Here is a 15306-nt window from a genome sequence, read left to right as displayed (position 1 = left end):
AGGAGCCGGATGTCAGGTAGATGCGGCTGTGTGCAGGGCGAGGAGATACAGTGAAGGAAATAAGTATTTGATCCCTTGCTGTTTTTGTAAGTTTGCCCACTGACAAAGACATGAACAGTCTATAATTTTAATAGCTCTCTGTTAGGCCATGTTTACATGTTCAGTATTTGGTCAGTATTTTACATCAGTATTTTTAAGCCAAAACCAGGAGTGGAACAATCAGAGGAAAAGTAGAATAGAAACACGGCACCACTTCTGTATTTATCACCCACTCCTGGTTTTGGCTTAGAAATACTGATGTAAAATACTGACCAAATACTGAACGTGTGAACGTGGCGTAACGAGTGCTATCAGCTGCCTTGTCCTCGTTTACACTTTCTCATGAACTAATGAGAAGATCGCTGAAATGATGTAAGCAGTCATTTTGTGTCAGGACTGAAATTTAATGGAGAAAATTGAAGTTGGTTTTCATGACAAGGAATGACTTTACAATTTTTCTTCATAACAATGTAGGGTTAATGCAGATTGGCACTGCACTATAAAAACTGAAGTATGAAACTTTGTTAAAACCAAAATTAGTAAGTCATCCCATCTCTTTAGGACAGGCTATAACTTACTGATTGATGGGGCTCATCCTAATAATGAGAACTGGGTTCTGCAGAGCCCCTTCAAAATGGAGTAGAGATCAAGCATGCACACTTTAGCTTCATGGATTTTCTATGGGCCTGTCAGTGATGGCAGAGAGTTGTACGCCTCTTCCTTTGTCAGCCCCATAGATGATCTCTGCTCTCAGAACAATACGAGTCCCAGTGGTGAAGCTGCCAGCAATCAGTACGTTATACCCTATCTTATATATAGATTATAAAATACAGAGTCACAGCAAACCCTTCAGTTGTGAGTACTCCATCATTTAGGTCTTGACTTGTATCAAGTCACAAGATGGGTTTACATGTGGATTTAATTTTTGGTAAGTTTTAGTAATTTCTTTGTTTTTCAGACTTTGGATTTCCCTGTAAAAGAACAAAATGATAGCGCCCAGAGTCAGGACAAGAAAAAGCCGGAAGATGACAAAGATGCACTACAGAAAGAGCAGCATGGTGCGTACATATAGCGCCTCCCCATGATGGCATGACACATCATTCACCCACATGGACTGGAATAGGATCGGGGTTGCAGTGTTGTAGCAGACATTGTCTGTCAGTGTTTTAAGCCATTTCTTATACCTTTTTGTACATAAATGAATTTGCCTACTATGCAATGTAGTATTGTTTATTCCACTAAATAAAAGCACATTTACAATGATGCCCCAGTGTGAATCTCCAATAAGTATCCTAACTCCCAGACCCATTATAGATAGTGTGAGACCTTCTCAGGTAGACATCTAGATAATCCTCACGGTTGAGAAGTTGCAAAAGTTACATAGAGATTTGATCTGAAGATTAGATTTGAAGACTAAAGAAATCTAGAAAAAGGCTGAAGTAATCGATTTTTATATTAGATGATTTATATTGGAGCGTTATATTAATTTTACTGTTACTGTAGACGACAGGACTGGATAGTCCATTCATCCTACTTTTATCCTTTAGGAATCATGTAAAGAGATGCTCATGAGTTAGTAAAAAAGGAGTGCTGTTTCTCTGTACTTGCAGTATATACAGGTGCATTTCACTAAATTAGAATATCATCAAAAAGTTAATTTATTTCAGTTCTTCAATACAAAAAGTGAAACTCCATATATTAGAGTCATTACAGAGTGATCTATTTCAAGTATTTATTACTGTTAATATTGATGATTATGGCTTTTTGTTAAGTATTCTAATTTACTGAGATAATGACTGTTGTGTTTTCATTGGCTATAAGCCATAATCATCAACATTAACAGAAATAAACACTTGATATAGATCACTTTGTGTGTAATGACTCTATATAATATATGAGTTTCACTTTTTGTATTGAAGAACTGAAATAAATTAACTTTTTGATGATATTCTAATTTAGTGAGATGCACCTGTATCTTCTCCTGTCACAAAGTCATAAGTGTCCAGTTTTTGCTTGTTTTATTGCGCTTCCCCCCTTGATTAATTCAGTGGGGTTTTGTTTTTATTGTTTTTAATCCACCATACGTTTCCAGAGATATGGGTATTTTTTATTTGGTGCTATTTTTTATGGTCTTTACCAAGAGAACGTGACTTGTAAGATTTTTTGGGGACGTGTCTTTAGTCTGATCTGATAATTACTCTTTGAGATCTCCCCATTGTTAAAGACCATAAAAGGTTGCACAAAATAAAAAGGCCCATATATTTTTGGAATAAAATAAGAGCAAAACCCGGCCACTTTTGAGCTAGCAACAAGTACTATTTAAGAAGTTATCCATCTACTGAGTTAGTTGACCTTTATTAACCTGGATAGTAGCAATATAGAGATCCAGCAGACCAGTGATGGACCTTGGATATGTAATGGATTGCACCATCCTAAGGAAACTCAACACCATTAATTAAATAAATCATAGCAATTATCATGTTACTCTCTAAGACTTTATTCTAGATTGATGGAAAGGAACTGTTATTAATTCATTCATTCACTCACTCACTCACTCATTTTCTCAAGTACCGTTAAAATCTCCCTGAATGGCCAATTTTAGGAAAACCTGGCTTGGTGTATGATGGTGCAAGGCAGCCTTACTCGCGACAACAGAGATGAGCTGCAATATCAGACACAGCAAAAAATAGCCAATTTTTTCTTGTCCTGAAATCCTAGTATCTGCTTGTGTCTATGGGGGATCTTCCATTCATAGTAAACTTGGGGTGGTTAAGTAGTCTAATAAATATCTGCCAACTTGACATTTCCAGTAATGACCATGGTGACACTACGTCGCTAGATAAATGGTTGCGTCCACTTGTTTCTCCATCTTTTTGAATATCGGACATGATTATCTCCAGAAATGACTGATATGTTAGCGGTAAGTGAACAGCAAATCAAATATGCATAAAAGCATCTGTCGTGTGATCTTATATGGTCGTCTTTATGGTATACCGGATATGATATCCAGACGCCTGGTTATTCATGTAGGCTGTTAACGTTAGATAAAGAAAAATTATGTATCTTGTCTTGTGTCTATTTTGTAGAGTTTCTATTTTATTATGTTTTTTATGCATTTTTCCAACCATTGCACCTCAGAATCTCCCCAAAATATCTGCTTAAACTTTATGATCCAGAATATTTGGTGACGTTCCCATTTCTTTTCTCAGTCAGGTAACTGGAGTTATATTTAAAGACTTTAAGTTGTCCTTTAAGTTGTCTTGGTGTGGGAGACACAAATTAGATGAGTGGTGCTCTATCGGGTGTTGTGCGCTCACTATGAAAAAATCACACATGGCATCAAAACGTGGTCATGTAGTATGTTGTCACAGTTAACTTGATCACCAATTGTCTGTATTGATTTGCTGATAATATGTTGCTTGATTCGATGAGATTTTGCTTTCATTTTTCCTCTTGGACTGGAAGGTATGTACAGTAACTTTAGAAAATCCCACCCATCACACAGACATGTTGTTTAGGTTCTCCACATTCCGGTAGATTTCTTTTCTGTTTTTTTCCCGTTAGCAATTTAGTTTTGGGACTTCCAGACCCTCCTTTAAGGCACGTTGAATTTTTTTAATTCCTGCAAAATTATACCACCAAAAGTGTCTAATTAATAAGGTCTAATTTATCTGTCAAAAGCTAATGCAAATTATTGGGTAATCTGTCATCGTAATTATCAGTTAAAACCTCTTTTAGCCAACAGTTATTCATTGTTATGACCGCCTTTAGTACTTATGAAAAAAAAGCTAAAACAGTCTTGATTTCTTTTTCTAGAGAAGAGTTGAACACTCTCGACTTCTAAGGCCTCATTTCCATTTTACAGAAATCTTTTTTTTTTTTTTTTTTAATTTCTGGTGTGGTAAGGAAACACCAGAGGGAAACTAATGCTAGAACTGATCCCATAGTTTTCATGGGAGTGTTCCAGCATTCAGCGGATTAGTTCTTGCACCAGACTGGTCCTAGAGCAGTTTTCAAAAAAATATGCTATGGACATCTGGTTTAGGCATAAAACTGGCTATAGACACAACTATATATTCAGCCAAATCCAAAGCTGGCCAACATGACTCATTGTGAGTGTCATGCGTAGCCCTCTTGATGCAAATCCTAAGAAGGAGGATAGGCATACACAAACATATTTAGCTGATTTATCCTGCCACATTTGCAGGTTGCCATCTGTACATTATTTCTGCTTAAATGTTGGCAATATAATACATAAAAAAACAGAAACTGTGAATATATTCATGTAACTGTACCCGTCACAGTCAGTTATAGGGAAACATTACAGCGCAATCTGCTTGCGCCTCTCTTGGCTCTTGAAGAAATAATTTTGAGTATCCACTTGGCGGGTGCATCATGCCCCACTCCTTCTGGTTCTGGTCTTGGTAAAGGGCCATCATAATAGTGCCTGTACTTTCCATCACCAGTACTTGGTGAAATAGAGTGCCCTTACTCGAAAGGCCCTGAACACAATGCAACTATTTCTCGGCTGATCTTGGTTCACAGTTGGGCATCAGTGGTCTAACCCATTCCTCTCCTACAGGTACTCTCCATATAAGGGTAGGAAATTTAGACTGAACATTTATGTATTTTTCAAAAGTAATACCTGAGTAGAGCCACATTGTGCAAAAATGAACACCCTCTTTCCTCTGCACTACTGAGGAGCATACTCAGCCTTCCTCACATCTTGTCCCAAAGCTACTGAGAAACATCCTCAGTTGCTCTGGGACAAGGTGTGAGGAAGGCTGAGTATGTTCCTCAGTAGCTTTGAGACAAAGTGTGACGATGGCTGAGTGTATTTCTCAGTAGCTCTGGGACAAGGTGTGAGGAAGGCGGAGTATGTTCCTCATTAGCTTTAGGACAAGGTGTGACGATGACTGAATATGTTCCTCAGTAGCTCTGGGACAAAGTGTGAGGAAGGCTGAGTATGTTCCTCAGCAGCTTTGAGACAAGGTGTGACGATGGCTGAGTGTATTTCTCAGTAGCTCTGGGACAAGGTGTGAGGAAGGCTGAGTATGTTTCCTCAGTAAAAGAAAAGAAAAGGCTACATGGCACTCCTGTGATTTTGGGTGCTCCGATAGGATTCCACTCCGATTATAGATAACTACAGAAACCTGGCACTCCAGGTGAAAAGATTTCAAGAATTTTATTTACATAATTCTTCAAAATTAAATTGACGTTTCGGCCTCATACGGCCTTCATCAGAACTGTGAATTTAATTGAGATAATTACATATGAGTATCAACTCCATACTTCAGAATGTACTAACAGTTAATTCCTACAAGAATCAGATTGTAGATAATAAGTGCCAGGTTTCTGTAGTTATCTATGTTTCCTCAGTAGCTCTGGGACAAGGTGTGAGGAAGGCTGAGTAACATACTCTGTCATCGCCATACCTTGTCCCAAAGCTACTGAGAAACATACTCAGCCTTCCTCACACCTTGTCCCAAAGCTACTGAGGAACATACTCAGCCTTCCTCACACCTTGTCCCAGAGCTACTGAGGAACATACTAAGCCATCGTCACACCTTGTCCCAGAGCTACTGAGGAACATACTAAGCCTTCCTCACACCTTGTCCCAGAGCTACTGAGGAAACATACTCAGCCTTCCTCACACCTTGTCCCAAAGCTACTGAGGAACATACTCAGCCTTCCTCACACCTTGTCCCAAAGCTACTTAGGAACATACTCAGCCTTACTCACACCTTGTCCCAGAGCTACTGAGGAACATACTAAGCCATCGTCACACCTTGTCCCAAAGCTACTGAGGAACATACTCAGCCTTCCTCAGACCTTGTCCCAGAGCTACTGAGGAACATACTAAGCCTTCCTCACACCTTGTCCCAGAGCTACTGAGGAAACATACTCAGCCTTCCTCACACCTTGTCCCAAAGCTACTGAGGAACATACTCAGCCTTCCTCACACCTTGTCCCAAAGCTACTGAGGAACATACTCAGCCTTCCTCACACTTTGTCCCAAAGCTACTTAGGAACATACTCAGCCTTCCTCACACCTTGTCCCAAAGCTACTGAGGAACATACTCAGCCTTCCTCACACCTTGTCCCAAAACTACTGAGGAACATACTCAGCCTTCCTCACACCTTGTCCCAGAGCTACTGAGGAAACATACTCAGCCTTCCTCACACCTTGTCCCAGAGCTACTGAGGAACATACTCAGCCTTCCTCACACCTTGTCCCAAACTTTTGAAACAGAAATTCCCCAAGTCAATTGGTTCTTGGCAAGAGGTGATAATCTGATCTTATATTCACTAGCTGTGGATTCACTAAGGCCCTATAGCAAAACTAAATAGTTACGGCTCTTCAGCTATCCCTTCATGAAAAGGTGGGTGAGGATAGCAATACACCATCTAGTACAGATTTTCTCTAAGGTGGTTGTCCCATAAATGATATTCATTACTTATCCACAGGATAAGAGTATATAAGTATAATTGCTGGGGCTCTGCTGCTGAGATCTTCGCCAGTCTTCATATTGGGGGACGTAAAATCCCCTGTGTAGCTGGAGCGGTTGTGAGCATGTGTCACCACTGCTCCTTTCACTGTTTATAGGTGGTCGCACATGATTACAACTGCTCCAGTCACATAGAAAGCTTTGGGATCGCATTCTCAAGATCGATTGGGGTCCCAGAGGTTATCACATATAGGCGAGATACCTTCTTTATGGGTCAATTCCTTTAGTCTCACTAGTTAAAGATTAACTAAACTTTTATCATTGTTAAATAATTTTGTCCAGCATGGAAAGTTATGAAACTTTGCCAATCACTTAAGTAGGGGATTTGTCTTCATTCCTGTAAACAAATTGCATGTAAGTGGCTTCAAAACGTCTGCTTTTCCCCAGTCTATTTCCCTGCATTTCGCTAGGTTGACATTCGAATGTATTCATTTGGAGTACAGATGCTGGCAGTGACTGGGTCTGCACCTATCTTTCTCTGAGGCCATGTTCGCCAATAGCGTAAATGCTGCATTTTTTTCTGTTTCTTTTTATCCACGTTTCCTGCAGGTGTCTGAACCAAAATACGCAATAGCAATTTTCTCATGTTATTGCATTTTTGCTGCACTTTTTGCTGCGTTTTCTCCTTTATTTGATGTGTTTTTTTGTGCAGATTAGTAGCAGATTTTTTTTTTTAAGTACAGAAAATCTTTGATTCTGTATTAAAAAAATAGCTTTTTTTTTTACAAGCATTTTATTTTAAGCTTCCCATAGAGCCTGAGAAGAAACACACCAAAAACGCACCGTTGGACAGTATTTTTAAATGCACAGTGGGCATGAGTTTTCATGAAATCACATCCACTTTGCTTGGACTGTTAAATATAGCAGATTTTCTGTGCAAAAAAAATGCAGTGGGAAAAAAAGCTAGTTATGCGATGTGGGAACATGTCCTGAGAATTTTACTGTTGTAGGAGGTTGTTCTGATAAGGACACTGTAAGAACACAAGTGCTGACTAGGGATGAGAGGACTCGTGGAAGTTTGAGTTCTGGTACCCAAACCGAAATTTAGTCCAAAGTTTGTTTCGGGTACCAGAACTTTACCCGAATTTGAACATGAACCTGAACCCCATTTGAAATCTATTGACACACGAACTTTGGAGCTGGAAAACATTCTCCCTCTCTCTTTGTCTCTTTGTCTCTTTGTCTCTCTGTCTCTCTGTCTCTTTGTCTCTCTGTCTCTTTGTCTCTCTGTCTCTTTGTCTCTCTGTCTCTTTCTGTCTTTCTCTCGTTTTCTCTCGTTTGTTTTCTCTCGTTTGTTTTCTCTCGTTTTCTCTCTCTCGTTTGTTTTCTCTCTCTCGTTTTCTCTCTCTCGTTTTCTCTTTTTCTCTGTGTCTTCTTTTTCTCCCTTTTTCTCTCCCTTTTTCTCTCCCTTTTTCTCCCCTTTTCTCCCCTTTTCTCCCCTTTTCTCCCCTTTTCTCCCCTTTTCTCCCCTTTTCTCCCTTTTTCTCCCTTTTTCTCCCTTTTTCTCTTTTCTTTTCTTTTTCTCTCTTCTTTTTCTCTCTTCTTTTTCTCTCTTCTTTTTCTCTCTTTTTCTCTTTTCTTTTTCTCTCTTTTTCTCTTTTCTTTTTCTCTCTCTTTTTCTCTTTTCTTTTTCTCTTTCTCTTTTCTTTTTCTCTCTCTTTTTCTCTTTTCTTTTTCTCTCTCTTTTTCTCTTTTCTTTTTCTCTCTCTTTTTCTCTTTTCTTTTTCTCTCTCTTTTTCTCTTTTCTTTTTCTCTCTCTTTTTCTCTTTTCTTTTACTCTCTTTTTCTCTTTTCTTTTACTCTCTTTTTCTCTTTTCTTTTTCTCTTTTTCGCTCTGTTTTTCGCTCTCTCTTTTTTCTCTCTCTCTTTTTTCTCTCTCTTTTTTCTCTCTCTCTTTTTTCTCTCTCTCTTTTTTCTCTCTCTCTTTTTTCTCTCTCTCTTCTGGACGTCCCCTGGAGTACCGTACATTAAATCAGACTTCCGGGAAAAGTCAGTGTTCGGAGTTCAGCAGCGGACGCTAAGTGTCCAGTACAAATCCCAAACTTTAAAGTTCAGGTTCGCTCATCTCTATTGCTGACCCTTTCACTGCCATTATCTGTACTCCAAATGAGCTTATTCTGAGATCAGTGCAGCTGAAGGCAGGCAAGTAAATGGGTAAAGCAGGGCTTTTGAAGCCACTTTCATGCATTTTTTTTACAGAACAAGTCCCCTAATAAAGTGATTGGCAAAGTTTCAAAACTTTCATGGCTGGATAAGGTTATTGAAAAAAATGAAAGTTTGGTTCTCTTTAATGTTTCTATGTGAATGTTATGAGACATTTACAAGTGTTCTCTCTTCTTAGGTTGCTGGATTATGTTAGTAAAGTTATGGGATAAACTCAAAGATAGGTTGGTGGTTTGCAGTCGTGCCTTGATATTTCCTACTTGCCTTATAATGACTTTATCCTGGTATTAGCCAAACTGTTCCTACTGCTGCATGTGTTTAACTGTGAATCCCGGTGATTAATGAATTACGAAATGCGCTAGTGGTGATTTCAGAATAACACAGGACTTTTTAAAACTAATTAAAAAAAAACAATTTGTTCCCATTTTTCTATCCAACACATGGATAATGTAGCCATGCCTAGGCTTCAGTTATTGGTACATAATCCCCACCAGATACGATTATGCACGTTGTTAATAACCTTTTACTTACTTGAGTCTTTTTTTATGCAAGAGTTAAAAGAATAAAGTTGTTTTGTTCGCTTCTGTTTGACAGGAGAGCCGGAAGTCAGTGGGAACTCATCAGTAAGTAATTTTACTTGGCGTGTTTGTGTTGTCGGAGCGCTCAAACTGTTTTCTGCACAACGGAAGAAGCGGCAAAATATTTCACAGTCTGCCAAGCTAAGACAATACACAGTAACGTCAGCCGCAAGTGTTTATCGGCTTTATTAGGTTGTGTTTGTCTGATCTGTCAGCAATTACTTCTTCTACCTCAGCGCTTGTTTTAATCGGCTTACTTTAGTGTAAGTGTTTAAAGGGATTCTAACCTTCACCATGTTCTCTCTGCTGTAGTGCCTCTAATATCGGGGTAGACTTCTTAGACGTGTTTTAATGTCATATATGTTTCTATGAACGCAAATTTTGTGTGTCAATGGTGAATTTATGTTGTCTGTTATATTTTGGAGCATTGTCCCTAACTAATCTCATGTAGATATAGAGCAGCAATATGTAACTTCCAGCAAGGCTGCCAATAGAGCTTCAGCATTGCTGCCAAACTGGATAGAAATGCCAATCAAGGCAAGAAATGTGGGTCACAGTGACTATGGGGGATGCATTAACTGCCACAATAATGGATACCTAGCTTTCTCTGAAACAGATATATCTGAATAGATGTCAGGGATTTATATCTCACTCTCTCTTCTCTTTGCTCTCTCTCGTTCTCTCTCTCTTTTTCTCTCTCTCCCTCCCCCCGTCTTCCCTCTCTCCCCCCGTCTTCCCTCTCTGCCCCCGTCTTGCCTCTCTTCCCCCGTCTTGCCTCTCTTCCCCCGTCTTGCCTCTCTTCCCCCGTCTTGCCTCTCTTCCCCCGTCTTGCCTCTCTTCCCCCGTCTTGCCTCTCTTCCCCCGTCGTGCCTCTCTTCCCCCGTCTTGCCTCTCTTCCTCCGTCATGCCTCTCTTCCCCCGTCTTGCCTCTCTTCCCCCGTCTTGCCTCTCTTCCCCCGTCTTGCCTCTCTTCCCCCGTCTTGCCTCTCTTCCCCCGTCTTGCCTCTCTTCCCCCGTCTTGCCTCTCTTCCCCCGTCTTGCCTCTCTGCCCCGTCTTCCCTCTCTGCCCCGTCTTCCCTCTCTGCCCCCGTCTTCCCTCTCTGCCCCCGTCTTCCCTCTCTGCCCCCGTCTTCCCTCTCTGCCCCCGTCTTCCCTCTCTGCCCCCGTCTTCCCTCTCTGCCCCCGTCTTCCCTCTCTGCCCCCGTCTTCCCTCTCTGCCCCCGTCTTCCCTCTCTGCCCCCGTCTTCCCTCTCTGCCCCCGTCTTCCCTCTCTGCCCCCGTCTTCCCTCTCTGCCCCCGTCTTCCCTCTCTGCCCCCGTCTTCCCTCTCTGCCCCCGTCTTCCCTCTCTGCCCCCGTCTTCCCTCTCTGCCCCCGTCTTCCCTCTCTGCCCCCGTCTTCCCTCTCTGCCCCCGTCTTCCCTCTCTGCCCCCGTCTTCCCTCTCTGCCCCCGTCTTCCCTCTCTGCCCCCGTCTTCCCTCTCTGCCCCCGTCTTCCCTCTCTGCCCCCGTCTTCCCTCTCTGCCCCCGTCTTCCCTCTCTGCCCCCGTCTTCCCTCTCTGCCCCCGTCTTCCCTCTCTGCCCCCGTCTTCCCTCTCTGCCCCCGTCTTCCCTCTCTGCCCCCGTCTTCCCTCTCTGCCCCCGTCTTCCCTCTCTGCCCCCGTCTTCCCTCTCTGCCCCCGTCTTCCCTCTCTGCGCCCGTCTTCCCTCTCTGCGCCCGTCTTCCCTCTCTGCGCCCGTCTTCCCTCTCTGCGCCCGTCTTCCCTCTCTGCGCCCGTCTTCCCTCTCTGCGCCCGTCTTCCCTCTCTGCGCCCGTCTTCCCTCTCTGCGCCCGTCTTCCCTCTCTGCGCCCGTCTTCCCTCTCTGCGCCCGTCTTCCCTCTCTGCGCCCGTCTTCCCTCTCTGCGCCCGTCTTCCCTCTCTGCGCCCGTCTTCCCTCTCTGCGCCCGTCTTCCCTCTCTGCGCCCGTCTTCCCTCTCTGCGCCCGTCTTCCCTCTCTGCGCCCGTCTTCCCTCTCTGCGCCCGTCTTCCCTCTCTGCGCCCGTCTTCCCTCTCTGCGCCCGTCTTCCCTCTCTGCGCCCGTCTTCCCTCTCTGCGCCCGTCTTCCCTCTCTGCGCCCGTCTTCCCTCTCTGCGCCCGTCTTCCCTCTCTGCGCCCGTCTTCCCTCTCTGCGCCCGTCTTCCCTCTCTGCGCCCGTCTTCCCTCTCTGCGCCCGTCTTCCCTCTCTGCGCCCGTCTTCCCTCTCTGCGCCCGTCTTCCCTCTCTGCGCCCGTCTTCCCTCTCTGCGCCCGTCTTCCCTCTCTGCCCCCGTCTTCCCTCTCTGCCCCGTCTTCCCTCTCTGCCCCCGTCTTCCCTCTCTGCCCCCGTCTTCCCTCTCTGCCCCCGTCTTCCCTCTCTGCCCCCGTCTTCCCTCTCTGCCCCCGTCTTCCCTCTCTGCCCCCGTCTTCCCTCTCTGCCCCCGTCTTCCCTCTCTGCCCCCGTCTTCCCTCTCTGCCCCCGTCTTCCCTCTCTGCCCCCGTCTTCCCTCTCTGCCCCCGTCTTCCCTCTCTGCCCCCGTCTTCCCTCTCTGCCCCCGTCTTCCCTCTCTGCCCCCGTCTTCCCTCTCTGCCCCCGTCTTCCCTCTCTGCCCCCGTCTTCCCTCTCTGCCCCCGTCTTCCCTCTCTGCCCCCGTCTTCCCTCTCTGCCCCCGTCTTCCCTCTCTGCCCCCGTCTTCCCTCTCTGCCCCCGTCTTCCCTCTCTGCCCCCGTCTTCCCTCTCTGCCCCCGTCTTCCCTCTCTGCCCCCGTCTTCCCTCTCTGCCCCCGTCTTCCCTCTCTGCCCCCGTCTTCCCTCTCTGCCCCCGTCTTCCCTCTCTGCCCCCGTCTTCCCTCTCTGCCCCCGTCTTCCCTCTCTGCCCCCGTCTTCCCTCTCTGCCCCCGTCTTCCCTCTCTGCCCCCGTCTTCCCTCTCTGCCCCCGTCTTCCCTCTCTGCCCCCGTCTTCCCTCTCTGCCCCCGTCTTCCCTCTCTGCCCCCGTCTTCCCTCTCTGCCCCCGTCTTCCCTCTCTGCCCCCGTCTTCCCTCTCTGCCCCCGTCTTCCCTCTCTGCCCCCGTCTTCCCTCTCTGCCCCCCTCTCTCCCCTCTCTGCCCCCCTCTCTCCCCTCTCTGCCCCTCTCTCTCCCCTCTCTGCCCCTCTCTCTCCCCTCTCTGCCCCTCTCTCTCCCCTCTCTGCCCCTCTCTCTCCCCTCTCTGCCCCTCTCTCTCCCCTCTCTGCCCCTCTCTCTCCCCTCTCTGCCCCTCTCTCTCCCCTCTCTGCCCCTCTCTCTCCCCTCTCTGCCCCTCTCTCTCCCCTCTCTGCCCCTCTCTCTCCCCTCTCTGCCCCTCTCTCTCCCCTCTCTGCCCCTCTCTCTCCCCTCTCTCCCCCTCTCTCTCCCCTCTCTGCCCCTCTCTCTCCCCTCTCTGCCCCTCTCTCTCCCCTCTCTGCCCCTCTCTCTCCCCTCTCTGCCCCTCTCTCTCCCCTCTCTGCCCCTCTCTCTCCCCTCTCTGCCCCTCTCTCTCCCCTCTCTGCCCCTCTCTCTGCCCCTCTCTCTGCCCCTCTCTCTGCCCCTCTCTCTGCCCCTCTCTCTCCCCTCTCTGCCCCTCTCTCTCCCCTCTCCGCCCTTCTCTCTCCCCTCTCCGCCCTTCTCTCTCCCCTCTCCGCCCTTCTCTCTCCCCTCTCCGCCCTTCTCTCTCCCCTCTCCGCCCTTCTCTCTCCCCTCTCCGCCCTTCTCTCTCCCCTCTCCGCCCTTCTCTCTCCCCTCTCCGCCCCTCTCTCTCCCCTCTCCGCCTCTCTCTCTCTCCCCTCTCCGCCCCTCTCTCTCTCCCCTCTCCGCCCCTCTCTCTCTCCCCTCTCCGCCCCTCTCTCTCTCCCCTCTCCGCCCCTCTCTCTCCCCTCTCCGCCCCTCTCTTTCCCCTCTCTCCGTCCCTCTCCTCTCCGTCCCTCTCTCTCCGCCCCTCTCTCTCCGCCCCTCTCCTCTCCGCCCCTCTCTCTCTCCTCTCCGCCCCTCTCTCTCTCCTCTCCGCCCCTCTCCTCTCCTCTCCGCCCCTCTCTCTCTCCTCTCCTCTCCGCCCCTCTCCTCTCCGCCCCTCTCTCTCTCCTCTCCCTCACCCCCACCCCAAAACTCCAAACATTGCAATTGACTTTTGGGAAAAGTCCATATTCGGTGTTTAGCACCGGACAGTTACTGTCCTGTACAAAAACCGAACGTTTCTGTTCAGATTCGCTTATCTCTATTTATGAGTAGAGTTGAGCAAAAATATTCACAGAACCTTAGTCAGATAGTCCATGGCCACTAGTCCAGAGACCTGCGAATCTCCTCCCATCTGCCGGTATACTTGGCTTCTCTCATTACTATTGGTTGTGTCGTGACGCAGGCATGATGGTGCATTGGTCCTACTGATCAAAAAAGCAGAGGAAGATGGTGATTAGGAGGAGAATTGCAGGTCTCTGGTCCGGAAGAAACAGGCTACCGACCTGACTGTATTACCCGGGTCTCGTGAATCATTTTGCTGAACCCTATTTGTGAGTACTTCTCAATGATATCACATTTACTCCTGAAATAATAATTATGGGAGGAAAACGTAGCATTGGGGAATTAAATGAAATGACTTGGCCAAGAGGATTAACTAAATGTTTCAGACCCCCCAATGCAAAATCAGGCATAAAGGCCTCCCATCGCACTCAGATATGCGCCAATACACTAGTGCGATGCCCACCTCTACCCCCTATAGCAATGCCACAAGTAGACTTATCAGGATTTTAAACATTTCTAACGAATCAGTCATCTAAATAGTACAAGAGAAAATTATGGCAACACATTATATAAGAAAAAGTGATTTAATAGCCCATCGGGGCTTAGCGACGTCACGGTTCAATTGAGAACCTTTCTCAAGCAGTGAACAAGTGAAATTGCAGGCTTCTTATAGGCACATTCATATAAAGTACAACAGTGCAGAACAACAATACAATTGCCGTATCAAAGTTAGTATATGTATTTCTATACTAAAGAATACAGTAATAAAGTGCTTCATAGTGGCTAAAGATGTTCATAATACATATAAAGTGCAAGAAATATTAATTAGCAATCATGTGACAGGTGTATATAATTTGCAGCAAGACACAACCCATTATGCATTTATAATTTGCGCCTATTTTGATGTCTAACAAATCAAATTGCGCTTTTCAGTGATGTAACAAGAGAGGAGGTGCTGCAATGCACAGGGGCTCTGGGTGACTGAAGTCACTCACTCCATATTTGAGATGGTCAATCTTATAGCACATGTCCACTGAATCAGATAGCTGTAGTCACCATGCCAAATGTGGAAAAGAACTAAATCGTTATCTTATACCTTTGGAAAGGAACTGTCCAAATCCAGACAGCACTGATTATACTGTCTTACACTGTGTTCATAATTGTATTAGAGGCTCCATTCATCGTCTACATAGAGGATTGACGCTTTACTTTTTTTCCCTTTAAAATATATTGAAAGACACCATTATAAACCAGTTGGGTCCATCAGGAGGTGTTGGTGTCTGTTATGGGACAGATCAGGCCTTCAGTCCGTTTTGGTGATCTATTGTCATGACTTCTGGGATCATAGTTGCTGTGTTCATGGCAGTTTTGGGCTGTATGAAATGAAACTTGGGAATATGAGTAAACTCCAATTAGCTTGCCGTGGGGTAACATAACTTGTAATAAGCATTGTCAACATGTTTACTTCCTGTCAAGTACAGTACAGACCAAAAGTTTGGACACACCTCATTTAAAGATTTTTCTGTATTTTCATGACTATGAAAATTGTACATTCACACTGAAGGCATCAAAACTATGAATTAACACATGTGGAATTATATACTTAACAAAAAAGTGTGAAACAACTGAAAATATGTCTTATATTCTAGGTTCTTCAAAGTAGCCACCTTTTGCTTTGATCACTGCTTTGCACACTCTTGGCATTCTCTAGATGAGCTTCAAGAGGTAGTCACCGGAAATGGTTTTCACTTCAC

The 15306-nt window shown here is 45.4% G+C and overlaps 1 protein-coding gene across 8 annotated transcripts in view; it reads left to right on the top strand.

Moving 5' to 3' along the window:
* Positions 1-15306, top strand: part of LIMCH1 (LIM and calponin homology domains 1) — a 365336-nt gene that overhangs the window by 307646 nt on the left and 42384 nt on the right. For all 8 annotated transcript variants that reach the window (XM_073645636.1, XM_073645633.1, XM_073645646.1 and 5 more), the window contains 2 exons: positions 998-1097; positions 9306-9334. In XM_073645636.1, the coding sequence (XP_073501737.1) occupies positions 998-1097; positions 9306-9334 (129 nt within the window). The remainder of the gene's footprint in view (positions 1-997; positions 1098-9305; positions 9335-15306) is intronic.

Source organism: Phyllobates terribilis, unplaced genomic scaffold (assembly GCF_046119375.1).
Source record: "Phyllobates terribilis strain yellow unplaced genomic scaffold, ASM4611937v1 Scaffold_1__5_contigs__length_1240528914, whole genome shotgun sequence".
Lineage (NCBI taxonomy): Eukaryota > Metazoa > Chordata > Amphibia > Anura > Dendrobatidae > Phyllobates > Phyllobates terribilis.
Note: the sequence above shows the minus strand (reverse complement) of the source record. Positions and strands in the feature narration are given on the sequence as shown.